Below are 27,658 nucleotides of genomic sequence, written 5' to 3'. Positions count from 1 at the left end.
TTTAGGGAGTCACTACACAGGGGGACACCAAGTGCCACCCACCTCATGGGACCAGGCAACGTGGGTGGAGGCCAGCCCTGGCCCGAGAGGGGAGCCCAGGCCATCAAGTGCCCAGCTGGGCCAGGCTGGGCTCAGGAAACAGCGGGAGCCCACTGGGATCCCTTCAGCTCCCAGGCAAACACCTCCCGTCCACAGGTCTGCCTCTCCTGCCTCGGTTTCCCCATGGCTCCCTGCACCCCCCACACCCCCGCCAGGCTCTGTCCACCTCTCGGGCTTGCTCACCCTGTCCCCTCTGCCCAGAGGGCTCCTCCACAACTGACTTCTTCAGGTCTCTGGGCAGATGTCACCACCTCCAGAGGGCCCTCCCTGACTACCAGCCTCTTACTTCTCCCTCCCAGTCAGAACTGGATTTTCTACCAGCTGACCCCTCTGCCTCGCCATCAGTGGGAGCGGGCTCCCAGAAGGGTCTCCACGGCCCCCACGGCCCTCCTGCGACCATGCCCCCACCCCAACTCACCACCAGCTGGGCGCTCCTCTGCAGCTCCAGGGCCTGGGCCGCCTGCTGCTGCAGGTAGAGGAATTCCTGCTGCCGTAGGAAGTGCTGCTGCGAGAAGAGCTGCAGCTGCTGGGCATGGTGCAGGGAGGCGCGGCCCGGCGGGTACAGGGCGGGCCAGAGCGGCGGCACCGCGGCCCGCTCCATCAGCTCCGCTGAGGGCGAGAGGACCCTGAGGCTGCACCCAGCGCCCGGCGCCCGCCACCCCACTCCTCAGACGGGGAAGCCGAGGCCCAGAGAGGGGCCGCGCGCTCACGCAGCGGCAGAACGGGCTCAGCTGGGCCTCCGGGGGCTTCCTGGGGGCCGAGAAGCTGGTCCCCCTTCTCCTCAGCCACACCCCAGGCCCCGGGGCCCACGCGGGGGTCCCAGAGGCCACACAGCGGGAGTGGCCGACGTGGCGACTCCACACCTCCCCCCGCGACACCCAGTGTTCTGCAAACTGGGCTGCTGAGGGCTGGGGCACCGCGCAGCCCCGCCGTGGCTCTCCACACAGGCTTTCTGGGTAGGAACTCATCAGAACAGGGACCCCTGCGGCTCCGTGACACCCCCTCCCCACCACAGGAGGCCCATGGCGTTTGGGACAGCCTCACTCTATGAGGCCATCACAGCCCCTGCCCCCAACCATGGACCACCACTTACCAAAGTGAGGCAGGTGGTCGCTGGGAATGACCACCAGCTGGCCCGACTGGGGGTCCCTGACGAACTGGTAGGCTGAAGGCAGGGAGCCCCCCAGGCCAGGCGGAAAGGCAGGCGCCATGCCCTGGTGCAGAGAAGGGGGGCCCAAGCCTAGGAGAGACCCAGGCCCAAGTCAGTGCCGGGGGCCACTCCCCACGCCCCCTCCCTTCCTGGGCCTCCATGGAGGAAGCCGAGGGTAAGGGCTGGCTGGCTCTGAACCCTCTCCCCTGTCGCCCTTTCTGACCACTGTCCACCAACAGGCTTGGCAGAGGAGCCCCACGAGGCTGAGGCCGCTAATGATGACCCTGCTTGGGGTCCCCTGGTGGCTCAGATGGTAAAGAATCTGCATGCAATGCAGGAGACCTGGGTTCGATCCCTGGGCCGGGAAGATCCCCTGGAGAAGGGGAGGGCCAGCCACTCCAGTATTTTTGCCTGGGAAATCCCATGGACAGAGGAGCCTGGTGGGCTACAGTCCACGGGGTTGCAAAGAGTGGGACACGGCTGGGTGACTAACCCTTTTTCGCTTCGGACAAGCGAGAGAGGTCAACTACAGGGACGAGAGAGAGGAGGGGTCCCACCCCGCACCAGCGCCCAGCACCTTGCTCTGATGGAAACACTCAGGCCTCCGCTATCCCCACCCCCGACTCACCGTAGGGGTGTCCAGCGAGCCACATGGATGTGCTACCCGAGCGGGGCAGCCAGGGGTGAGTGGCCAGGTGGGCCGCAGGGTCGGCGGACCAGCGACCAGAGCCCGCCAGAGCCGGGCCGCCGGTCACCATGAGGTTGGGGTTCAGGCCGTTAGCAGCACAGCTGGTGGGGTGCAGGCGGGCCAGGTCGGCCAGCTCCTTGCTTTCTCTGGAAGGGGAGCGGAGGCGGCAGTGAGTCTGGGATGGCCCCAGGGCGAGGGGGAGGGAAAAGGAGGCGCCCCACAGGACTGGGGGACACTAGGCCACTGCTCGGCACCCAGGGGCAGAAGAGCCGGCTGGCACTCAGCAGGGGGCCCCGGGCCTTCCCCAGGAAGGCTCCCACATGTGCAGGACCACCCCGCGCCCACACAGGGCCACCCATCCTGCCCCATAGGCCCCCCAGGCCTCACCTGAGCAGCTTCTCCTGGTCTCGGTCCAGCCGCGCCCCCAGCAGCCTCTCCTCCCGGTGCCTGGCCCGGTCATCGCCACAGTCCTCGTCGGCTCGGCCGTGCCCTGGGCAGGCGGGAGAGGAGGAAGTGAGCCCCACTCAGGGCCCCCAACAAGCCCTCAGCGTCTGACCGGGTCCGTCACCCTGGCCAGACGTCCTCTGTGCCCAGAAACGGCCCTCCACCGCCCTCAAAGAGCCCACCTGTAACTCTCCCAGGTAACCGGGAAGGTGCAGGGAAAGGTCGTAAAACGGACGGCGCTGTAACCCAGGATGAACCGAGAGGCACTCAGGGACAGGGTTTCCTCCTTTAGCGCCGGAAAGGCAGGTGCCGGGGGCGGGTCAAGACGGATGGAAAACCACAACCCAAAGGAGCGGTCGCCATGCAGAGGCGCAGTCAAGCCCGGGTCACGGGGAGCCAGCCACCACCCGGGGGCCCCGCCATGGTTCCGGCGGTTGCACACGTGTGGCTGATCTCTTCAAAATCAAGACAGAAAACTGAAACCGGAGGACCCTATGCACGTGGGGTGGGGGGGCGACTAGAGGGTGTGGGGCTGCCCCCCGGCTGGCCCATCCCTGCCCTGGTGCCCAGGAGGCACCCCCTAACCCCCACAGCTGGTCCCGCTGCACCTCCCCTGGGCTCCCTGCCCCTCCCAAAGCAGAGAGGGCGGGTCCCCAAGCCCTGACCCATTCCACAGGAGCTCAGCCCTCCTCGCTCCCACCTTCCCCAGCCCCTCTTCCCCGGGTGTCTTCTACACCGTGAGTCAAAATTCAGAGTGTGCACAGTTGCGGAGGCAGGCCAGGGCCCAGGAGGCGGGTACGGCCACCAGCGGCAGAGACCACTCAGTCGGCAGCCAAGACTTTTCTCAAAAGAGAAACCAAGGACTTTGCTGGTGGTCCGGAGGTTAAGAATCCACCTGCGGGGGACATGGGTTTGATCCTTGGGCCGGGCAGATCCCACAATCCACCGGGCAGCGAAGCCCGTGCACCACGGCTATTGAGCCCTTATGCTCCAGAGCCCGGGAGCCCCAACGACCACGCCCACGTGCGCCCTAGAGTCCGTGCTCTGCAACAAGAGAGGCGACAGCAATGAGAAGTCGGTGCACTGCAACTAGAGAGAAGCCCCAGCTAGTCACAACGCGAGGAAGTCCACGGGCAGCAACCAAAAATAGAGAGAAACCCGCTGAGGCTGGACTAATTCCTTCCCTAGGATCAGCCACCCTGGGGCCAGTGTCCACCCACCCGGGGCTCCAGAGATGCACTCGGGGAGGAAGCCGCCCCCAGGCCCGCCGGCACATGGACCTTGTCAGTTACTACTCTGCTGCAGACCCGTGTCCCGGCCCCCTCTCTGGGGTCCACCAGCAGGCCCCCCACCCCGGCACGGCCCCCGGGGGCAGGGATCCAACCTGGCATGCTGCCGTCAGCCTCTCCCCTAGTTTCTGCCCTCCTGCACCCCCAACACCAGGAACTCCCAAAGACCTCCTGAGAACTGTCCCCCAGGAGAGGCTCTGGGCAGCAGGCAGCTTCTCCTTTCCCTTCAGGAAGGTGGGAGCCCACCGCCAGTAACAGGAGGCGAGCGGGCAGGGAGGGACAGCCACGAGCCCATGTGCCTGATGGACCAAGCAGGTCGGGGAAGGGATGCCCCTCAAGAGACAGCTGGAGGTGGGCTGGGGGCCACCAGGGGCAGGCCCAGGAGTTCCAGAAGCCCCTGGGGCAACAAGGAAGCAGCATCCGCGGTTAAGCAGAGAACCAGCGAGCTGGGGCACCAGGCGGGCGGGGTGAGAATGGGTGAAGTCTTCCCCACCGGCCCCCGTGGGTCACGGAGCCGAGTCCCAGGCCGCCCACCACCTCACTGCATGCAGGTGCAGAGCAGACCCTCTGTGTGTGCCAGCGCCCCGTCCCCGCGACTGTGCCCGGCTCGTGGCAGGAGGCCAGGAGGCAGAGGGGACAGGTGGGCAGTGGGAGAGCAGGTGAGACCCAGCCAGGGTGCCCAGACCAGCAGAGTCAGTGTGGTTCCCAAGTCAAAGGGGACACCGCGCCCACCCTCCCGCCCAGCCCCTTCACCAAGGGCTGGAAGGGACCCTGCTCGTGGGCCCCACCCCGGGAATGAGGCCCTAAAGGGCGGCCACACTTCTGGGCAGGGCCACTCAGGGTCCTGCAGCTGGACTGAGAAACCAGAGCCACAGCTTCCCCGGGGGAGGGCCGCCCAGTTCCACAGAAACCCCCAGGGCCCTCCGTGCACGGGGCCATGCTGCCATGGGGGACAGGCTTTGGCAAAGAGCTGGTGATCCCAGAAGGGTCACGTGCCTGGAGTGTGGCCTGTCCCCAAGAGCTCAGTCAGTCCTCAGGCTTGACGCCTCTCCACCGCCCTGGTTGTCACTGCACAGGCCTCAAGAGCTTCCCACTGCAGGCCCCACCAGAAACCTGCAGGCAGGCCAGCCCAGCCTGGAGAAGCCACCACCCGCAGGGTCCGTCAGGCCAGAGCCCCAGACTGCTCCTTCCATGTTCAGCTGGTGTCCAAACAAATGTGACACGCCCTCCACCACGGTGGCCCAGCGGCCCGGGCACCACCCTGACCTCCTGCATCAACCTGTTCCCTCTAACCCCTGCTCACCCCATCCCTCCTACTCCAGGCTGCCCAGCTGTCCCGTCACCCGTGCACCCCCAGCCACGCTCAGGGCCACACACACGGTTCCCTCCGCCTAGAGTGCGCGCGCCCGTCCCCTGTACTCCTCAGTCTCCCCAGTAAGACCTCAGCCCATATGCTGCCTCCCCCAGGAAGCCCTCCCAGACCACCGCTCCTCTATCACGCTCCCTTATTCATCTCCCTCACTGCACTGAGCGCATCACACAGCCACTCTGCCTGGTGGTTATCCTTCATCTCTGGCTTGAGCAGTCCCACTCCGAGGTATCTACCTCTGCCCTAACACAAGGCCTGACACAGGAAGAGCTCAGCATACATACGGGGAGTGAATGAAGGAATTCATGAGAACATCTAGAGGGTGATGCAGAGAGAACAAACAGCAGGTGCAAAGGCCCTGGGGCAGGAGTGTGCCTGCCTCATCCAGGTGAGAATACCAAAGAAGAAAGCACGCAGGGGAAAGAGGGGGGTGCAGACCGCACTCAGGGCCTTGCGGGCCGTGGAAGGGAACGTGCTTGAGATTCCGTCCAAGGTGAAAGGAGAAGCCAGAGGAAGTGCTGAGCAGGGATGAGACATGATCCGACTAAGGCTTTGAAAACCGCCTGGGAACAAGCAAACCAAGAAGGCCCATAGCTTGTCTCTGCTGAGCTCCAGGCTGGCGGGGGGCCAGTTCCTCCAAGAGGCAAGTGTGTGGGGTGGAGGGGAGCCAAGCCCAAGCTCCCACACACACAGAAGACCCGTCCTCCCCAGCCCTCAAGGCATGAGCTCTGGTGATTTTCAAGTCACCCCTGTGCCCAGCAGGGTCCGAGGGCCGCTCCATGCACACATTCATCCAGTGGTCATCAAGTGGGAGGGGGGTTTCAGCCCTCACCCCAGCCGCCCCAGATGAGGAAACCGAGGCACGGGCAGGCAGAGAACTGCCCAGGTCACACTCCTGACTGCCGAGGAGGCACCAGGCTGGCGTCGGGGTCTGAGTGAGTTGTCCTGCCCGCCTGCCCCGGGGTGCACGGCCCCCAGGCAGAGAGCCCGCACAGGGTGAGCACCCAGGAGACACAGCCCTACAGCCGCTGCCTGTCTGCAGCCCCGCCCCGGGGCCCGCGTCCCCAGCAGTGACAGCTTCTCTGAGGGTCACAGCCTCTAATCCCAGCCATTATTGCCCAGGCTGAGGCCCGGTTCCCATGGCAACCTCCTCTTGGACTCCCGTCTGCGCCTCTCCAAGGCTGCAGCTGACGACGTGCTTGTTCGAGTCTGGGGTCAACAGCACTGCTTACGGTCAGCGCGACCCCGGCTCTGCCGGGCGATATGGGCAGTGGGGCAGGGTTCGGGGGGCACCATCACAGCCCCCCAGATCTGGTCCCCAGTTTGACGCCACCGCAGAGTTGACAACGGGCAAGGGGGAGAGGCAGGAGGCGCAGCCCTGGGCTTCGGGTGCAAGCTCAGCCCGCCTGTTCTGGCCCGAGTGACCCAGGGCACGTCACTCCAGCTCCACAGGCCCTGCTCTCCCGTCTGGAAGCTGAGGGATGAACAGATCCTCCGCTGGGGGCCATGGGAGGAGACGCTGGCTAGGGCTACGCGGGGCTGCCTGCACCCGCCCCCGGCTAAATGGCAGGGACAGTGCTAGTCTGCTGGCCTCTCGCGCATCGGCAGTGCCGTCCGGGGCTCACAGGCATACACGATGCCGTCCTTCAGCCATCTCAGGGTCCGAGATCTCTGAAGCCAGACCAGACCCTGAGGGAGCCCCCTTAGGACATTTCTCAAAAAGGATCTCAGGCTTAGGGCAGAAACTCTGAGCCCTGAAGACTCTGAATGTGAGCAGAGAAAAGGCAGACCTGTGTATGAAGCACCTATTACGTGCCCATCAGCCCACCAGGCACCAGGGAACGAGGCAGCCCTCCTAGCACCACGCAGTAAATGCAGACGCCAGGGCTCGGAGGGCTTAGGCCTCTGGTTCAAGGTCGCCTCGCTGCAAGAGGCAGAGCCTAGACTTGAACCCACTGCCAGGGAAAGGGCTCAGTCCACCAGGAGGAGCCAGGAGGCTGGGAGGGCCCAGCGGCACCAGGCTGACAGCTACCACTCATTTAGGATGAGGCCAACTCCTTCCTCCCTTGAGGCCATCCAGATCAGGGGGAAACCCGCTTCTTACGGGGACTTCTTTTTAAGGAAAGTTGGTGGCTCAGTCAGTAAACAAAAAATTGCCTGCAATGCAGGAGACCCTGGTTCCACCCCTGGGTCGGGAAGATCCCCTGGAGAAGGGAATGGCAACCCACTCCAGTATTCCTGCCTGGAGAATCCTATGCACAGAGGAGCCTGGTGGGCTGCACAGTCCATGGGGTCACAAAAAATCAGACACGACTGAGTAATCAACACTTCCACTTTTTTTCACATCAAGGTTCCAATCACCTACACTCCAATTGTCATCAGGAAACAGGAAAACAGGCTCAGCCCCAAGATTCCTGAAGCCCTCATCCCCAGACCATCCCCTCCTTGCTCCCGGCTCCCACTCTCTCTCACACTGTCTCTCTCTCTCTCTCTCTCTCACACACACACACACACACGCTTAAACACACATGTTCTCACCTACACTGACACGTTCTCACCTACACTCTCTTTATACACGCACACACATTCCCTCATACATTCTCTCACACACACATTCTCATCTACACTCCCTTACACATTCTCACACACACACACACACATTCCCTCATACACATTCTCACACACACACCCTCATACACAAATTCTCACACACACATTCCCTCATACACATTCTCACACACACACGCTCCCTCATACATTCTCACACTCACATTCCCTCATACACATTCTCTCTCTCACACACACACACATTCCCTCATACACATTCTCTCTCTCTCACACACACACACACATTCCCTCATACACATTCTCACACACACACATTGCCCCATACACATTCTCTCTCACACATACACACATTCCCTCATACACATTCTCACACACACACACACATTCCCTCATACACATTCTCTCTCTCTCACACATACACACATTCCCTCATACACATTCTCTCTCTCACACACACACACATTCCCTCATACACATTCTCTCTCTCTCACACACACACACACATTCCCTCATACACATTCTCACACACACACATTGCCCCATACACATTCTCTCTCACACATACACACATTCCCTCATACACATTCTCACACACACACACACACATTCCCTCATACACATTCTCTCTCTCTCACACATACACACATTCCCTCATACACATTCTCTCTCTCACACACACACACATTCCCTCATACACATTCTCTCTCTCTCACACACACACACACATTCCCTCATACACATTCTCACACACACACATTGCCCCATACACATTCTCTCTCACACATACACACATTCCCTCATACACATTCTCACACACACACACACATTCCCTCATACACATTCTCTCTCTCTCACACATACACACATTCCCTCATACACATTCTCTCTCTCACACACACACACATTCCCTCATACACATTCTCTCTCTCTCACACACACACACACATTCCCTCATACACATTCTCACACACACACATTGCCCCATACACATTCTCTCTCACACATACACACATTCCCTCATACACATTCTCACACACACACACACATTCCCTCATACACATTCTCTCTCTCTCACACATACACACATTCCCTCATACACATTCTCTCTCTCACACACACACACATTCCCTCATACACATTCTCTCTCTCTCACACACACACACACATTCCCTCATACACATTCTCACACACACACATTGCCCCATACACATTCTCTCTCACACATACACACATTCCCTCATACACATTCTCACACACACACACACATTCCCTCATACACATTCTCTCTCTCTCACACATACACACATTCCTTCATACACATTCTCCCACATACACATGCACATTCTCATCTACACTCTCTTACACATTCTCACATACACACTCACATTCCCTCATACACATTCTCACACACACACATTCCCTCATACACATTCTCACACTCACATTCCCTCATACACATTCTCACACTCACATTCCCTCATACACATTCTCTCTCATACACACACACATTCCCTCATACACATTCCCTCAAACACATTCTCACATACACACATTCCCTCATACACATGCACATTCTCATCTACATTCTCTTACACATTCTCACATACACACTCACACACACATTCCCTCATACACAAACATTCTCACACTCACATTCCCTCATACACATTCTCACACTCACATTCCCTCATACACATTCTCTCTCTCTCACACACACACATTCCCTCATACACATTCTCTGTCTCTCTCTCACACACATACCCCCCCATACACAAATTCTCACACACACATTCCCTCGTACACATTCTCACACACATTCCCTCACACACGAACATTCTCACATACACACACTTAAAACACACATTCTCACCTATACTCTTTTACACACATTCCCTCAGACACATTCTCACACACACACTCACAACCACAGACACACATCCCGGGGGCACAGACAGGTACGCTGGGTATCAGGAAGAGATCCCAGCCGGAGGGCCATTATCGCATCTCATGAGCATTCTCCTACAAAAAGGACCCCCAAAATTTTGGTCTTTTCTTTCCCAGAAGGATCTACCTAGTAAGAGGGCTTGTCCACCACCCAGCCAGCCACCTCCAAGCCAAGGGCTGACACCCAGACTTTTGACTGCAGACTAGGTCAGGCAAGGCCTCAGCGAGCTCCGAGGGTCTGAGGGCAGGCCTCTCTGGCTCCAGGCAGGGGTGCTCCACACAGAACCGCGGCTTCAGTCCGTCATTCAACAAAGGTTCCCTCCTGAGCCTCCCGGGCTCTGAGCCCAGCCGGCCACGCCCACACCTCCACACGCTAACACACCTGGGCCAGCAGAGCGGGCCGGCGCCCGACCTGCAGGTGGGGCCTTTGGCTCAAGGCTGGGCTCTCTCTCGGCTTCCCTGGTGGCTCAGCGGGTAAAGCATCTGCCTGCAATGCAGGAGACCTGAGTTCAATCCCTGGGTTGGGGATATCCCCTGGAGAAGGAAATGGCAACCCACTCCAGTACCCTTGTCTGGAAAATCCCATGGACAGAGGCACACTACAGACTGTACTGGTAGGTACAGTCCATGGGGTCGCAAAGAGTCGGACACGACTGAGCGACTTCTTTCACTTGGGCTCTCTCTGGGCAGCCCAAGCCCAGAGTTCCACCAAAATGCCGTAAGTATCAACTATGCAAAATTCCAGGAAGGAATCCAACTGGGAAAATATGCAAGGGACAAAACTAAATGTAACCAATCAACCCCCTTCCGACAAGATATTCAACTTCACCAGTAATTAAAAGAAATGTACCATTACTCCCTACCCAGCTTAACGACATTTGTTTTTTTAATAAAACACAACTCTGAGTAGTCTAAAATGAAACAGACTGCAAACAAGCATATAAAATCTCTAGCAACCTAAGAAGTCACAAAGGCATCCATCGTCGAGACCACAGGGACGCTAGGAGGCCCTGACTTCCATCGGTCGCACTCAGTCACTCATTCCCCCACTTATCAGACACCTACTATGCGCCAGGCCCCACGCTAGTTATTGGGAACACAGAACTAGGTAAGTAAGGCACGATTACCTCCCTCAAGGACTTAGAACTGAAAGCTTAAAGCTAATCTATTCGTCGGAATCTATTCTTAGAAAATGACTCAAAATATCAGGGAGGCGCAATGCACAAAAATATTCAGAGCCACTTCCTAAACACAAAAACATCAGAGGGAAAACTGAAATGCCACTAGGGAATGGCGAGGGTAGCTATGGTGAGTGCTCTGGATGGAACAACAGAGGCCATTAAAACTGCTACTTATACAGAGCTTGCAAAAGCAAGAGCCTACCTACCTGGGCCAAAAAAAAAAAGCAAAACCCAAGATCACAGTGCACTGCGGATCAGATGGAAAATGAATCTGGCAGATCTCTAGGTGTTCAGGGTTATGGAAACAAATGTAACGGTCCCTTTATGTCCCTCTCCTTTCTTGCATTTTACACCTTCTTCTATGTGCATAACAGAAAAAGCAATAAACCCTAAATAGCAGCCACAGCCCACAAGGGGGATAAAGGACACATACAACCAGGACGGTTGGGAGAGAAGGGTGTGGAAGAGGGATGGGCAGGGAGAAAGGATCCCAGAGGTGGGGAGGTGACGGGGAATTAAAGGTGCGGGGGTGGGGGTGGGACCCAGGACTCACCTTTGACGTTGCTCAGTGACAGGGACCGCTCCTGGTCCGCCAGCCCAGGTGCCAGCCGGCCACTGCCGCCACTGTCCTTCTGCCGGGCCACAGCCACCGCAATGCCCACAGGTGGGTGTCGCACTTCCGCCTCACCCTGGGCCCCGGAGCCCTCGCGTCCAAAGGCCTTGGCGCTCTCGGGCCTCTCCGGGTCTCGCTTCAGCTGTCGGCCGCCGGATGCTACAGGGCCCCCGGGGTGCGGGAGGCGCGTCTGGGCGCGGGGGGCAGCTGTGGGCGCCGGCTCCGGTTTCATGGTGCCCAGGCCGCCAAAGGGGCTCTTCTTGCCGCAGCCGCCTGGGCGCACGGTCACGGCCTCGCGGGCGAAGCTGCCGCTGTACTTGATGAGGCTCTGCATAGCGGAGGCCTCTCCGGGCCCATGGGCCGCTGCATGGATGTCGGCACCTGGCCTGGCGCAGGTGGCTGCGGCGCGGGGCAGCGTGGCCCCGGGGTCCAGGTAGGCCTTCTTGGAGGCGGCAGCAGCGGCCTCCTCCTCGGCGCGGCTGGCGTGGTGGTGCTGCGCGGCCAGCACGGCCATCTGCGTGGTGGCAAAGTTGCCCAGCTCGAAAGGTTTCCACTTGTGCTCAGGGCCGGCAGGTGGGGGCGGCCGCCCGGGCTCCAGGCCGAAAAGCTTGGCGGCCTGCTGGGAGGCGGTGGCGGCGGCGGGGCCGCGCAGGGCGCGCTCGCAGGGCCGCGGCTCGGCCTCGGGTTTGAGCAGCTCCTTGGCGGGGAGGTAGGCCCGGGAGTCCGGGGAGGCACGCGCGGCCCGCGCCGGTGGGGCCTCGGTGGGCGGCGGCCGCTTGAGCGAGCGGATCACGGAGCTCTTCTCGCGGAGGCTCTCGGGCCGGTCCAGGGGTGGCCGGGGAGACCCGGGCGGGCCCTGCAGGACCCCGGGCCGGCCCACCTCGCGCTCCCGGGCCCGGGCGTCGCGCGCCTGCGACGCGATCTGGATGGGCCCTGGGCGCTCGTCGAAGGCCTCCACGGAAGGCACGAAGGTGGGTGCCACCACGCGGTGCTCGCGGCCCGGCTCGCGCGCGGCCGCCGCGGGGAAGATGGTGTAGACGCCAGTGGGGGTGGGCTGCGGCGCAGCGAAGGCCCCGGAGGCAGCGGGGGGCGCAGGCGGACCCTTGCTTGGCGGCGGTGGCGGCGGCGGGAGCGGCGAGGGGCATGGGCAGGGCCCGGGCAGCAGGGCCTCTGCGCGCCGCAGCCGCGCGCTCTCGTCCTGGCGCGCAATGTCCTTGGTGCCGCGGGCCCCCTCGGCCACCAGTGAGGGGAGCCCCACGTCCCCGCTGCCGTTGCAGAGGCTCAGCGGCAGTGGCGGCGGCGGGTTTTTGCTCTTGGACTCGGCGGCGGCCGTACCCGGCGCCCGCGGGGGCCCCGGATCGGCCAGGAACGGGGACAGGCGTTCGAGGAGGCGCGGGGGCCCGCGGTCCTGGCGGCCTTCCGCCCTTGCCTCTTGGGTCAGGTCCACCACGCCGCGCGGCCCTGCCGCCTCTTCGCGGGCCCGCGGGTCCTTCTTGCCAAACAGTGGGGGCGGCTCCCCGCTTCGGCCCGACCGCTCCTTGGCTGGACCTTCCCGAGAAGAGCCTTTGGTCGAGGCGCCCGAGGAGTGGCCGCCGGAGGTTCTGGAGGAGGGCGTGTGAGAGTGCAGGGCGCCCGGAGCCCCCGGGGCGGGCAGGTAGAAGCCGTCTGCAAAGAAAGAGCGCAGCCGTGAGCCAATGCCCGCACTGCCTGGTCCGAGCCAAGGGAGGCCTGAAGGACTCCGGGGCTCGGAGGCAGGGCCCGGAGGAGGACCACACACTGCTTGCAGTGTGGCTCGGGACAGGGCAGCTCTGGAAATGGATGAAAAACAAGTTGAAACCTCCATCTCGGCCCCCTACTAACCTTTCTGAGCCTCAGTTTCCTCATCTATGAAAGGGGGAGAGGCCAGAATTAAGAGCTGCCCAGAGGGCCCAATAGGATTAGATGAGGACCCAACAGCTAGGAGGTCCCAGAAGGCTATGGGTGGGCCCCAGGAGCCTGTGGGGGCCTCTCGGGGCTGGAGTCTTGGGAAACACAGCCAGGGTGGTGGTCTGGAGTGCTGGGGTAGTGGTCCCCCCCCCATCCCATTCCACAGCCCACCCCCAAGTGTCCCCACCACTCCTGCCGTCTGACCTTTCTGGGTATCGAAAATGCTGGGCTGGCCCAGCTGGCTGAGGAGGGGGCTCCCGCTGCTGGGGGGCTCCAGGTGGTTCAGGTGGAGGTAGGACGGGTACAGCCCACTGGGCAGGTGGGAGAAGCCTGCAAGAGAGAGAAGACCCCCTGAGACCCCTGTGCCGCCCCCCAGGGGGCTCCTTCCATCCTCTCTGCCGCTCACGGCTGTCAGGCCCCGCGCCCTGGTGCTGGAAGCCCTGAGGTTTAGCGCCAGCTCCCCACAGCAAAGGACTGCCCCCTCCCAGTCCTGGCATGCCAGGCCTCCTGCAGTCCCAGGCAGCCACTGGGACTCCTGCATCCCCGGGGAAGGGAATCAAATTGGCTCCAGGGGAGGGCAATGATGACGATGATGATGCAGGTGGCAGTTCTCATCAGAGACCAAGCCCTTTCAACTACTTTGCCTTTGTCCAATTCCCATTCACATTTCAGAGAAGGGGGAAAAAAAAAAAGACTTCTGTGAGGCAGATACTCTTAATATCCTCATTTTACAGATGAGAAAACTGAGGCTCAGAGTGGCCCACTTGCCCAAGGTCCCCTTTCCCCCACCCCACTGAGCAGAGGAGCCTGCCTTTGAACTGAGGTCACCAGGACTCTTAACCTCAGCCCAACGTGGACCTTGTTTGAAGGGTGTACTGGTTAAACTTCTCTGCTGTGTAACCCCAGCAGGTCGCTAGCATTCTCTGAACTTCAGCCTACCCAGCACAATCTCCAGCTGCTGGGACTCCCAGGCAGGTGTTGCTAAGAAGGAATTCCTCCTGCCGGGGGTCCTCCTAACCTCTCAAGCCCCCTCCACTCCCACCCATGATGCCCAGAACCAGGGCTGTAAGTTACAGGGCACAGAAGATAGAAAAGAGTGGCCATGGAAAAAGAAACAAGAGGCCTAAAAGGTTACACAAGAAAAGGAGGCCCAGCAGGCAAGCAGGTGGGCAAGTGCTGGGGCCCTGGGGGCGGGCCCAGTCTCTCCGCCTGGGCTGTGGGTGATACAGGACCCCGGGCCCACTGGCCACCCCTGAGGTGCTTGGGTCTCCTATGCCCCCTTGTTACACCCTCCTGAGGCCAGGGAGGCAAGACTATCCCCGGCCACACTGGGCCCGCCTCTCGTCCCGCAGCCCCACCGGCAAGGACACTGACGCATCACGAAACAATGAGGGACATGATACAGGTCATTTCATCACTGAAACAGCGCTTGGTCCTGCTGCTTTTGCATCTGTAAAATGGGCATAACGGTCCCTCCCTCACGGCTTGTTCTGAGGATGAAGAGTTCAAGTGTGCTGTGCTCCGTTCATAGGAAGCACACTGCGTGTTCGACAGCGTTACTATGGTTACTGGTATTTGTTGGCAAAGGAGAAAAGTGAGTCAGGGAATGCAGTGCTCAGTCACTTCAGTTGTATCCAGACTCTTTTCAAACCTCTGGACTGTATGTAGCCTGCCAGGCTCCTGTCCAGAAGATTCTCCAGGCAAGAATACTGGAGTGGGTTGCCATGCCCTCCCCTCCAAGGGATCTTCCCGACCCAGGTATCAAACCCGCGTCTCTTATGTCGCCTGCGTTGGCAGGCGGGTTCTTTATACCACTAGCACCATTTGGGAAGCCCCAGGGAAAGCAGGGGACAAGCAGATAGCACAAGGCACCAGAGGTAGCCCCCACCTCACCTTCACCCCCACTGCCCCGGGGCTGGTGGAGACAGGAAGCTCAGATCGGACCCCAGCCCGGAAGGATTGCCCAGCGTCCCAGACCTAGAGGCAGATGGCCCCTGTGTGTCAGGACAGTGACGGAAGCGCTCAATGACAAGGCAGAGAGGAGGAAGCGGGGAGACAGTGGGTGGTGAAAGGCCCAGGAAAGCCTGAACCTGCAGCAGCTGCTGCCAAGACCCCGATCTTCCAGGAGCCGGGAGCACACCCCAGGGTGCCCAGGAGGCACCAGGAGCCAGTGAACACCCAGCATGTAAAATCCACCCGAGCACCAGGGCAGGGAGGAACGCAGCGTCCCCCAGGCCCATCCCTTCAGTGACAGAGGGGAACCTGAGGCTCCAGGGAGGCCCGGCAGGGAGCCAACCGGCAGACAACCCCCCCACGTTTAGGGGCATCACTGCAGAACGACAGAGAGAGCCCCATGGCGCCTGGCCCCACTGCTCCCACAATTAGTTACTGTTGAGCTACGCGCCAGGCGGGTGGGGAACACGGCGGTGAGCGGAACAAACTAGGCCCTGCCCTCAGAGCTCACCCCGCTGGGAAGACAGGTATTTCATGAAAAAGCACACAGATAAAATGTGTGGTCACAAGCGAGTATGAGAACGGGAATGGGGGTGGGGGAGGTGAGCCAAGCCCTGGAGAATGAACAAGAGACAGCCCGTGAGCTGGGGTGAGGGGCTGCAAGGGAACAGCACGTGTAAAGGCCCTGCGGCAGCAGCCGGAGGGATCGCTGAGCGCTTGAAGCAGGGAGCGGAGGCCAGAGGCTCACGGCTGGGCCCCACAGGCCACACGCAGCACGGAGGGGTGACCGTGGGGCGAAGGGGAGAGGGCAGACTGAGAAGCGCTGGGGACAGCGGCCCGGGCCCGCCCGCCCGGCTCGCTCCTTACCTTCGTGGGCGTGCGTGGCCCACAGCTGCACCATGGGCAGGTTGCTGGGGGTGGGGGAGCGGAAGGAGAGGTCAGAGGGCAGGGGCACCGGGCTCCCATGGGATGAGGCCGCCGGCCCCATCCCGCCGGCCACAAAGCTGCCCAAGAAGGCCTCGCCTGCAGAGAGAAGGGGGCCGTCAGGCAGCCAGCTGGCCCCCGCCGCCCAGCCCACCGCCCCAAATTCCCCGCCTCCGCCCCACCCCACCCCAGCGCCTTGGACTTTAGCACCAGCCTGGGTCAACTCAGCAAGACTCCGGGCTGGAGAAAGAGACCCCAGGTGCCTCCAGAGCACCCAGCACTCTTGGCAGAAGGACATTATCTTCCCCAGACCCCAGGGGGTGTGGTTCTCCTCATCCGCAGCTGAAAGCTGGGGCCCGGCGGGGGAGGACCTCCAGAGGACACAGAATGAGGAGGTGGCAGGGGACTCAGGTTCTGAGTGCCTGGACCCAGGGGAACCCCTGGTTCAGTTGGAGAAGGACCTCCGAGGACCCCACGGCAACCCTGGACAGGCGCCGGGATCAACTCTCAGCCAACCCTGTATGGGAGGAACAGTGTGCCCTCTTAACAGGTGAGGATGCTGAGGCTGAGGCTCAGAGATGGGACATACCTGACCCCCACGGCCTGTGAGTAGGGACTCTGAAGGCAACCCAGAACCACAGGAATGAGCCAGTGGGTCGGGGAAGAAATGAGAACAGCAAGCAAGGGAGTCCCGGGAGCCCTCCACTGGGGTCCCTCCTGGGGAGGCAGGCGGGAAAGCCAGCCAGCCCGGGTGGAAACCACACCCACCCTGGCCACGCCCCTCTTAGCCAGGCCCCCACCCGCAGGGAGGCCTCCTCCTTCCTGCCCCACACCCGCCTTTAGGGAGAGACCCTGGCAGGCCCCCTGCTCACAGCCCAGGGGGATTGCCTACAAGACCTGGGCGGGGGGCTACCCTTCTCTGGCCTTGGTTTGCTCATCAGCAAAATGGAGAGAGTAAGACCTCCCTTGAGAAGCACAGTCAAGCAAGAAGGGTGCACTTAATAACCATAATAAACAGCAGCACTGCCCACGGAAGGTACCAAGCGCCAGCTCTGGCCGTCCGAGATGAGCGCTCCCCATGTGCCCCCCAGGTAACCTCTCCAAGCCCGCGGTTTACATCGGCCCAGAGTGAAGTGGCTGTGGGTACCCAGGCAATGTAAGACTAGGGGTACCCAGGGGGCCCCAGCCCAGACCCCACCTGACCTGAGCCCTCAACCCACACCGAGGGCCTCCGGACCCCCCTCAGCACCTCCTGGGGGGCACAGGGCACCCCGAATGGCCACCACATCCCCCCAGGGTGCAGGGGCAGGGCCTCCTCCCCGTCCCCCAGAGCCACAGGAGGACACCTTCTGACCACACGTGGCGTCAACACCTCCCCATCGGTGCCCCCAGTGCCAGCCCCGCCGGCCCCTCACCGGACTCCAACGCCAAGCCCTCGGGCCCCAGGGCCATGGTGGCCGGTCCGGCGGCCCGTGTGGCCCCAGCCTGGGCAGCGGGGCCTCGGGGCGCCCAGGCCCCGGCTTCCTCCTCGGCAGGTGGGCGGGCAGCCAGCTCCGGAAGGGGTTTGCGCAAGGGCTTACATCAGCCCCCAGCTCTTCCTGCCCCTGCCCCAGCTTGTGAAACCCGCCCAGCGGCACCCCAGGCCCGGCAGGGCGTTGGGGCCCGGATGCCACCAACGGCTCCTGCCTGCCACAGGGCTCAACGGCGCCCCGAACTGCCTCCCCGGGGGCCCCCAGCCCGGGGACGCGGGCGGGCCTGTGTCCCCCACCTCCCCAGAGCAGCGTGCAGCTCTGTAAGACGGGCTCGCCAGCCCCGGACACTGGCCTTCATCTGCACAACTCGTGTCCCCACCCGCTGCCCCAGTGACGCCCCTGAAGCAGAGGGTCAGATCTCAGAGCCCACAGGAGACAAACCCGGCCGCTGCCTCCTTTTCCACCGGACCCTCTGCTCATTCCCACCTCGGGGGCCTCCCCCCGGGCCTCGGAGAAGCCCCCTGCCCAGGACAGCCTGGCAGTGGAGATGCTGTGAGCCCAGGGGAGGATGCCCTCCCGAGCGAGGCCACAGGCTCTCCAGGGGCGCCCAAGGCCTGGCACATAGCAGGCATCAACTCTTGGCCTAGGGGGCCGTGTTGTATGTAATCCACTCAGGGCCAAAGCAGACAGACACGTGTTAGGGTTGGGGGAGAAGGCACACACAGCCCTGACCCCAGAGGACACAAGTGCCAGCTTGGACGTCCTGCTGGTCCCCCTGGGGTCGAGGTCAGGCGGCTGACCCCCACCCCACCCCACGAGCTTCTCCAGACTGCCTCTGAGCTCCGCACACACCCCCCCCAGCATTACCTTCAGCTCTCCTGAGAGTCTAGGCACGCGTCTTCCACTCCTCATACCCACCCCCTGGGGATACAGCCATGGCCTCCTGGGTTCCCCGAAAAGGGTTGGGGGGGTCCCCCAAGGCTCCGGGCGGGGGGGCAGTGAGAGTCAAACAAGAGCCGACCGATTCCACCAGAAATCCTCCAGCACAGCCTGCAGTGGGGGGCTGGGGGGTCTCCACCGCTCTCATCACAGACTGAGGTTGAGGGGGGCCTGGTCCCCCTGCCTGGTCCCCAGACGCCCCCTGGTGACTAGAGGCCTCTGTGCCACCTGCCCACCCATGCAAGCGTCTTAACTCCAGGCCTGTGGCACACGCAGGGCACCCATCATGAAGTATCATCGTTCACGATCAGAAAGGGGAACCCAGCCCAACTCCAGCGAACCCCAGGCTTCACGAAGATGCTGAGTCTCCTCCCAGGCCTTCCACGGGGCACAGAGAACAGCCCCAAAGACACACAGCCCTGGGCCGGGGGGCAGAGCCAGGGCTGAACCGGAGCCCTGCAGCCCATACCCCCTCCTACAGGAGGGCAGCCACTCATGGCCCCCAGGACCCCTGTGGTAGAGCCTTCCCACTGGCCGGCCCGCCACCCCGGACAGACCAGGACCTGGGCAACAAGTGACACCTGCCGGCCAGTGACCCATAGGACCCGCACCTGTTTCAGATCTTTGCTGGACACTCAAGGGCCACCGAGCCCTCGAAACACGTGGCTGATGAGACTGAAGAACTGCATCTTCAATTTTATTAAATTTTAATTAATTTAGACTTAATTTAGCCACAGCCTGGGTGGAAGGCTTCCTCCCTGCCAGAAACTGGAGCAGGCCAGGCCCCCACCAGAACAGGGAGTGACAGGGGGCCCCCCCAGGAGACAGTGAAAGGCGAACCCTGGCCCCCACGCCCAGGGCTCTGGGACTCTGCCTTTACCTCCCCAGGCTGAAGAACAGGGTGATGGGAACCTCGCCCCCTCCAAGGGGGCATGCAGATTAAATGAGTTCACATTTGCAAAATACTGTTCATGAAGCGCCTCATTATTTATAGTATACAACCTGCGGCGCTTTTGAACTGTGGTGTGGAAAAGACCCTTGAGAGTCCCTTGGACTGCAAGGAGATCCAAACCATCAATCCTAAAGAATCAGTCCTGAATACTCATTGGAAGGACTGATGCTGAAGCTGAAGCTCCAATACTTTGGCCACCTGATGCAAAGAACTGACTCATTGGAAAAGACCCTAATTCTCGGAAAGACTGAAGGCGGGAGGAGAAGGGGGCAACAGAGGATGAGATGGTTGGATGGCGTCACTGATGCAATGGACATGAGTTTGAGCAAACTCTGGGAGTCGGTGATGGACAAGGAAGCCTGGCGTGCTGCAGCCCATGGGGTCACAAAGAGTCAGACATGACTTAGCAGCTGAAGAGCAACAACCTCGGGTTCAGAGAAGGCCAGCAACTGCTCAAGGTCAGCGTCTGGGGACTTCCCTAATGGTCCAATGGCGAAGACTCAGTGTTCCCAACGCAGGGAGGCCCAGGTTCCATCCCTGGTCAGGTCGCTAGATCCCACATGCTACAACTAAGACCCAGAACAGCGAAATAAATATTAAAATAAAAAGGGCAGGGTCTGGGCAGAACCACCACCTCTACCCAAATTCCATCTGCCATTCCTTAAAATAAGATTTTAATTCTGAAACCCGAGAGAACTGGTGGTCGCCCTTTATGAATGCACTAACTTCCACAAAGCCTCCCAGGTGGTGCAGTGGTAAAGAACCCGCCTGCCAATGCAGGAAATGCAAGAGACATACATGTTCAATCCCTGGGTCAGGAAGATCCCATGAAATAGGAAATAGCAACCCGCTCCAGTACCTTGCCTGGAGAATCCCAGGGACAGGGGAGCCTGGAGGGCTGCAGTCCACAGGGTCACAGAGTCGAACACGACTGAAAGGCTGAACACACACACAGAGCTACCACCGAACCACGCGCTTTCAAGTCGTGACCTGCATACTGTGTGAATTTCACCTTAATTTTAAAACACACACACACATATATACAAAAGCTCCTCTCTGCCTCTGAATCCCGCCCTGGGTCTCCCTGACCCCGCTGCCCAGACCCCACTGCCCAGGGTGCCTTGGGGCTCAGGGGTCCCCAGACGGGCACCTTCCCATCCTGGCACACCCTCCCACAGACCTCAAAGTACAGGAATCTCATTACACCCATTTTACAGACTAAGAAACTGAGGCTCAGAGAGAGGACCCAGCATCACCAATCCTGGGCAATCAAGTCCCTCGGGTGATGCTGCAAGCACACCGCCCACCAAGGCCTCAGCTCAGGAGTCCCAGCTGGACCCTGAGAGAGGGAGCCCCCCCCAAACACGCAGGGCCTGGCCTTCGGAGGTCTACTCTTGTCCCGTGAGAGAGGAAGGACGCCCCGGGGGCAAGAAAGGATACACTGAGGCCTGGCTATGGGGCAAAGCGCTCCTGCCGCTGCCTGGGGAAAGGATCCAGGGTCCCTCTGGAATGTGGACAGCAGGCAGCTGGGCACTCCACCCAGCCTCGGTGCCCCCAACCCCGTCTGTGTCCCCTCCAGCACTGAGCTAACAGGCCCGCCCCTCGCTGGGACCCACCACCATCCCAGCCCTTCCCACCCCAGGCAGTGCACTGTGGGAACACAGCAGAGAGCCATGAGTGTGGGGGTGACCCGCCCCCCCTTATCAACACCCAGAACACAGGGCAGACTTCAGGGCTTTGCAAGTCCAAGGCTGGCCCAGGTCACCAGGAGACAGAACTCGAATCCCGAAAAGATGCTTCCTTCCTCCCGTCACAGCTCAGGCAGGGCGGCTCCTGGATGCTCGGGGCTGGGGAACAAGGCCACCAGGATGCACCCCTTAAGGGGCTGCACAGTGCTCACCTGCCGGCAGTCCCCAGAGAGGACGCCGGTGAGGCCACCCGAGCCGGCCAGTGGGATCGTGACTCTGCAAGGCATGGAGTCCCTGGGGATCCTTCCGGAAGCTGACTATATAACAGGCACCAGAAGTCCTGGCTGGTGGGGGTGGGGAGGGGACTCAATGAGATCAGGGTGGGTACAAAAGGTCTGCTAAACAGAGAAGGGCTCAGAGGACTTTATCATAGCCCAGACTGGAACATGGACCAGCAAAGCCCCACGGCCCCAGGGCCTTTGCACCTCAGCCCAGAATCCATTCCTCCTTCCAGATATCTAGAAGTTTATCTGTTTACTCCCATCTGTACATGCCTCACCCCTTCTCTTACAGTCTAGGTGATGCCGCCTTCCCTAACCAGGGCTGTCTTGAACTGCAACCCACCCCGCCCTCCACGCCCTTTCCTGAATTATTTTTTCCCTCATGCTTATCACCACTTATCAGACCATATCCATGCTAGTTCCTTCTTTACTGTAGTTCCTTGTATATTGTCCCTCTCCACCCACTGGAACAGGAGTCGGCAGGCTTTTTCTTGAAAGGGCCAGATAACAAAAACTTCAGGCATTGCAGGCCTATTCTGCCTGCCTGACAATACTTAAAAGGACTGGGCTTTGTCCCAATAAAACTTTATTTACAAAAACCAGGAGATGGGCCGGATTTGGCTGCAGTTTGCAGACCCATGCATTACAGTGAAGGTTTACTCCATCCCCGGAACCCCCCTCCCGGACCCCCCACTGTACACAGTAGGTGCTCAATTAATATTTATGGGTGGGAGGGGTGGGCAAGGTCATGATCAGCTAGGACTGAATGAAGGACGAAGAGGAGACTTTCTCAGGCCCCACTGTACAGCCAGAGGACAGTTTCCACCCTTCATTTGATTCTGTCTCTAAGCCACCCCCGCCCAGCCCCACCATCAACTCTGGGGGTGGGGGGTGGATTCTTATCCCTTTTATAGAGGAAGAAATAGGCTCTGACCCCGAAATCTACACTTTTCCACTCAGCCACACCACCCAGACTCAAGACCCTGTTTTCATCTTTTTACTCAAGAACCCTCCCCAACCAAACACAGAACAAACATGTTTCTTTTTTCCCCTTCCTATCTTAAAAGGTTTTGGCCTCACAAAGGAAATTACATCCCTTAAAGATGTCACCAAAGGCTATCTGAACATCTCATGAGCCCGATCAGATCAGGGTTATCATCTGAAAAAAAGAGCCCGTTCTAGCCCAGAGCATGGACATGTGACTTAGCCGTTTCTATGACAGCGGTGGAAAATAGTTTGAGGACCCTCTGGATAAAATAACCTTCAGACTCCCATTCACCCAAGAGACTTCTGGAATATCTAGGCGGGAGAAGGGGTTAATGCTCTATCTTATAAAGAAAAAGCCTTATCATTCAGTAAAAACCCCGAGCAAGTCACAGATGAAGAACAGTAAATAACATCAGAATTCAGGTAAAGGCATCGCTATGAGACAGGATGACATCATATTTATCTACCAAATCAGCATATTTTTGGTTCAGTTGTGGGGAGGGTGGGGGTGGAGGTGAGCAACCCAGGGGGAGTAAGGAGGGAGCCAACATCCTCAGCTTTTGGAAATAAATCAGCAGATTATCAAAAGCCCGGACCCATTTCCGAGGGCCCCTCCTGAGAATGCCCACTGCAGCCAAACTGACCCAGAGATGTAAAGCAATCCCAATCCAAACCTCAGTGGGGCAGAGGGGTATGCTGGGTGGGGAAGGATGGAAACCGAACACCTGTCTCTAAAATGACATAGAAATTGAAAGCAGGGTGAAAATTTGTAGAGATTCCGGCGTACCCATGTTCATAGGAACATTATTCTTACAACAGCCAAAAGGTGGAAGCAACCCAAGGGTATATCAGATTAAAAATTTTTTAAATGTGGTCTATCTTTATTCAGCCTTAAAAACAAAGGAAATTCTGACACCTGACCCCACGTGGATGAACCCTGAAGACAGGATGCTAAGTGAAATAAGTCAGTCAGGCATGAAGGGCAAATATTGTTACAATGATTGCACGTCTAGGAGGTCCCTGGAGGAGTCAAATTCATGGAGACAGGCAGTGGGTGCCAGGCGCTGGGGGAGGGGGACTGGGAGTTAGTGTTTACGGGGGAGAGAGTTTCCATTTGGGACGGGAATGTCCTGGAGATGGATGGGGTGACGGTCATGCAACAGTGTGAAAGCCCTTAATGCCACTGAACCGTCCACGTAAAAATGGTTAGAATGCTAAGCGTATGTTCTATGTACTTTACCAGTTAAAAAAGCAAGTGATACAGAGACAAAGTCAAGAAGGCAACACTGCCTTCCGGATGAAGGAAAAGGCGGGAGGACTTCGGTTTCTGCTCTTGTTCATTCGCTCAGTTGAGTCCCACTCTGCGACCCCATGGAGACGTAGGTTATCAGATGCCCCCAACAATGCAGCCGTCGTGGCATGGGCATGTGGGTAGAGACAAACGGGACTAGGGGACCGGAAACAGGCCCCCAGCACACGAGGTGGAGAAAGATGGTCTTTTCGATAAACACGGCCGGGCCCCTTGGCCACCCATCTGGGAAAAGCCATGAATCCCGACCCCCTCCACACCATACATAAAAACCCACTCCAGGAGCACAGCAGAGCCACACAGGAAAGACACAAGCTTCCAGAAGAAAACACGGGACAAGTCCTTCGTGGATCAAGGGCAGCCAAGGCTTTCTTAAAGACCCCAGAGAAAGCACTGACCATGAAGGGAAGACCGATATACTGAAGTCTATGAAAATGAGGAACATCTATTCGTCACGTCACACTATTGGAAGGATGAAAACGTGAACCACCTCGTGGAAAAAGACCTGTGCCCTGGGGATTTCCCCTGTGGTCCAGTGGTTAAGACTTCGCCTCCAATGCAGGGGGTGCAGGTTCAAGCCCTGGTTGGGGAACTAAGATCCCACATCCCTCGTAGTCAAAAAACCAGGACATAAAACAGAAGCAATTATTATAACAAATTCCATAAAGACTTTAAAAATTGTCCACATTAAAAAAAAAAAAAGACCTGTTGCCCCCAAGGGAGGGCTTGTATATATAAAGAGCACCTGCAAATCAATAAGCAAAAGACAGACAACTCAATGTAAAAACTGGCAAGCTTCAACAAGAGAATGGCAAAGTATGTCTGAGTTACCAATAAATCCTCAACAAGGTACTCAGCCTCTTAAACCATGGAGAAAGTGTGAATGAAAACTTCTACACACCCACCGGAAGGGTTAACATGTCAGAAAAGTTAAAATGGACAATATGAAAAATACACAACCAGAGGGGACATAAATTATTAGTGCAACTGTTCTCGAAGAGTTTGGCAGACTCTAGACACCTTTCTGACCCAGCAAGGCCCTCACAGGTATGTAGAGAAAAGATTGCAAGCTGGAATTCAGAGATCTTCCCCACTAGTAATCACCAAAACTGGGAAATAACCCAAATTCCAACAATGAGCTGGATAAACTGTGACAATGTCATAGGAGGGAACCCGTTCAGCGAGAGAAGCCACTATAGCAACCAGAACAGGGTAAAGCTCGCGACCTCACAGGGAAGAGAACACACTATATGCTTCCACAAACGTGAAGGGCACCGGTTTCAGCCACAGTAAGGGTCACCTTGGGACAGGACGCCTGGGTTTCTTTCTTAACCTGTTTCCATTGGTGAAAAAACTAACTGAACTGTACATGTATGATCCCTGCTTATTTCTGTGTGTCCCTTAAGCCCCAATAAAAAATACCCTTTAAAAAATTGAGGGCAGAGGGCGGATCTGAACACAAGCGTGCAAAGTGCTACCTTCTGAGTAATTTCCATGAAACTCTGACATGCACAGAACTTGCAAAATCCAAAGCAAACAAATAAATAAAAAATGAGCCCCGAAAGGAAAAGGGGAAGTGAAAGAAAAAATTTTTTTCATACCCACTACCTCTGCTACCCTGGTGGTTCAGAGGTTAAAGCGTCTGCCTGCAATGCAGGAGACCCGGGTTCAATCCCTGGGTAGGGAAGATCCCCTGGAGAAGGAAATGGCAACCCACTCCAGTATTCTTGCCTGAAGAATCCCATGGACGGAGGAGCCTGGTGGACTACAGTCCATGGGATCACAAAGAGTCGGACAGGACTGAGCGACTTCACTTTCACTTTCACCTCTGCTAAGCCCCTGGCTCTCTTGCCAGAGAGCTCAGGTCTGGCCCCTAGATCCCACACTTCCTGGCTGTGTGACCTTGGGGAGGTGACACAACCTCTCTGAACCTAACTTTCCTTCAAAGTAAAACGGGGAGTTCCCCTGTGGACTAGTGACTCCAGGCTTTCACTGCCACGGCCTGGGTTCAATCCTGGGTCGGGAAACTGAGATCCCGCAAGTTGTGCAGTGTGGCTAATAATAATCATGCAAAGCTCTCCCCTTCTAAAAATGAAATTAAAAATAAGTAAAATGAAGGGCAGGCAGGAAAGGAAGAAATCTGTGACTGGGGCCATGCCTGTCTCCTCCATTTGGCGTCACTCCCCTTTCCCGGAGGACGGTGACCCCAGACAGACCAGCAAGGCTGGGGGGTCAGAGCGAGAGGGTAGGGGGGGACTTACCCTGCACGTTCTTGCCGCTGTGACTGGCCCACAGGACCCGTGGCCACGGCCGACGTCCCCAGGCTCCCATCCCTACGGTAACTGGCTGAGAACCGTATTTCTCCTCTAATCTAAGCAGAGGCTTACAAGCCAGATCAACCTGCCCCGCCCCCTCTAGGTGGGGAGGGGTCCGGCTGGGCCTGAGGGCAGGCCCGAGGGAGGCAGGAGGAGCTTTATTCATCCAGCTCCCCGATCCAGCCTCCCTCCCCTCCAGCTGGAACCTGCCAGGACGCCCTGACGGTCAGATCCCGAAGGGCACCTTTTAGTCGCTCAAGACCTCCCAGCCCCTCCCCAGCAAGAGTAGGGCGATCTGGGTGGAACCCCAGCCCCTCCCCCAGCCCAGAACCCACCACAAGCCCAAAGTAGAGGCCCAAATCTAAATAAGGGAGTCCCCGGGCAGCCGAGTGGTCCAGGCCTCAGCCCGGCCAGTGATATGCAAATATATCCAGCCCAGCCTCGCCCCAGGGCTCCAGACGTTCCCAATTCGAAAGCAATTATAGAGGATTTCCCCATTGATTTCTCTCCCCCCCCAACCGAGGTCCCAGCCGAGAGGAAGTAGAGGCAGGGATGGAGGGAGGGCATTCTAGGAACCGTGGGGGCGTCTGTCCCAGCGGGGACGGCAGAGACAGAGAGGGACAGGGTCTCTTGGGCACCCAGGAGGACAGGGGGCTGGCTCCCACGGAGACCGAGCAGGACAAATTCTGTCCCAGGCTCTTCCCTGGCCGTCCAGGGGTCAGGACTCCTGCGCTTCCCCAGCAGGAGGCAGGGATTCGTATCAGGTTGGGGAACCGAGATCCCTCCCTCTTGCGGCACAGCACAGCGCTCCCACCTCCAAAAAAAAAAAAAAAATCCCCTCCCTAATGCTGGAAGGTCACAAAAGTAACAGTAACAAAGTTTAAAAAGAGAACATGTTGATCACTAGGGAGCCCTTGAGGGGCTTGGCTAGATTCTCAGGGCTGGTGTGGGGACCAAAACACAAATGCAACCAGAGTACAACTCTTCATCCTTGAAATGTACACTCAGTTCTTGGAAGAGGGGCGGCCAGTGTTCAATTCCCTGCAGCCAGTTAGGGCTCCTGCCTGAGAGACAGAGAAAGACAGCAAGGACCTGCAGACTCCGTCAGAAAGTTCCACAAAGGTCAACGAGTCCCACACTTGGATCCCAGTCCCATCAGCTTGTTAGCATTGCTTGCTTTTTTTTTTTATGATGTACATTTTCTAAAATATTTTATTTATGTGGCTGCTCCGTGTTTTAGTTACCAGAATCTTTGAACTTCATTGTGCCGTGCAAGATCTAGTCCCCAGACCAGGGATGGAACCCGGACCGACCCCCTGCATTGGGAGCTCAGGGTGTTGACCAGTGGACCACCAGGGAAGTCTGGAGCTCATGTGCTTGACTATTATGTGGTTCTAAAAGATTTTAAGTACTTGTAAAAGGGAAGACTGAAAGTTCACATACAAAGAACAAGAATCAAAATAACATCACACCCTCAAAGAGCTGCACTGGAATTTAGGAGGTGGCATTGTAATTCCTTCAAATAATTTCCAAACTGCCAGTCAAGCGTGAAGGTAGAGTAAAGACA

The 27,658-nt window shown here is 58.5% G+C and overlaps 1 protein-coding gene across 5 annotated transcripts in view; it reads right to left on the bottom strand.

The window, feature by feature from the left end:
- Positions 1–27,658, bottom strand: part of TNRC18 (trinucleotide repeat containing 18) — an 80,980-nt gene that overhangs the window by 45,642 nt on the left and 7,680 nt on the right. For 3 of the 5 annotated variants that reach the window (XM_043915370.1, XM_043915371.1, XM_043915372.1), the window contains exons 2-8: positions 16,092–16,247; positions 13,476–13,601; positions 11,286–13,010; positions 2,325–2,427; positions 1,878–2,083; positions 1,193–1,339; positions 518–708 (exon numbers count right to left, since the gene is read on the bottom strand). In XM_043915370.1, the coding sequence (XP_043771305.1) occupies positions 518–708; positions 1,193–1,339; positions 1,878–2,083; positions 2,325–2,427; positions 11,286–13,010; positions 13,476–13,601; positions 16,092–16,247 (2,654 nt within the window). Of the gene's footprint in view, positions 1–517; positions 709–1,192; positions 1,340–1,877; positions 2,084–2,324; positions 2,428–11,285; positions 13,011–13,475; positions 13,602–16,091; positions 16,248–17,563; positions 17,675–27,658 lie in introns of those variants that run through there. The other 2 variants (XM_043915373.1, XM_043915374.1) reach the window with 2 other exon arrangements.

Source organism: Cervus elaphus, chromosome 10 (assembly GCF_910594005.1).
Source record: "Cervus elaphus chromosome 10, mCerEla1.1, whole genome shotgun sequence".
Lineage (NCBI taxonomy): Eukaryota > Metazoa > Chordata > Mammalia > Artiodactyla > Cervidae > Cervus > Cervus elaphus.
This window is presented reverse-complemented; position numbering and strand designations above follow the sequence as displayed.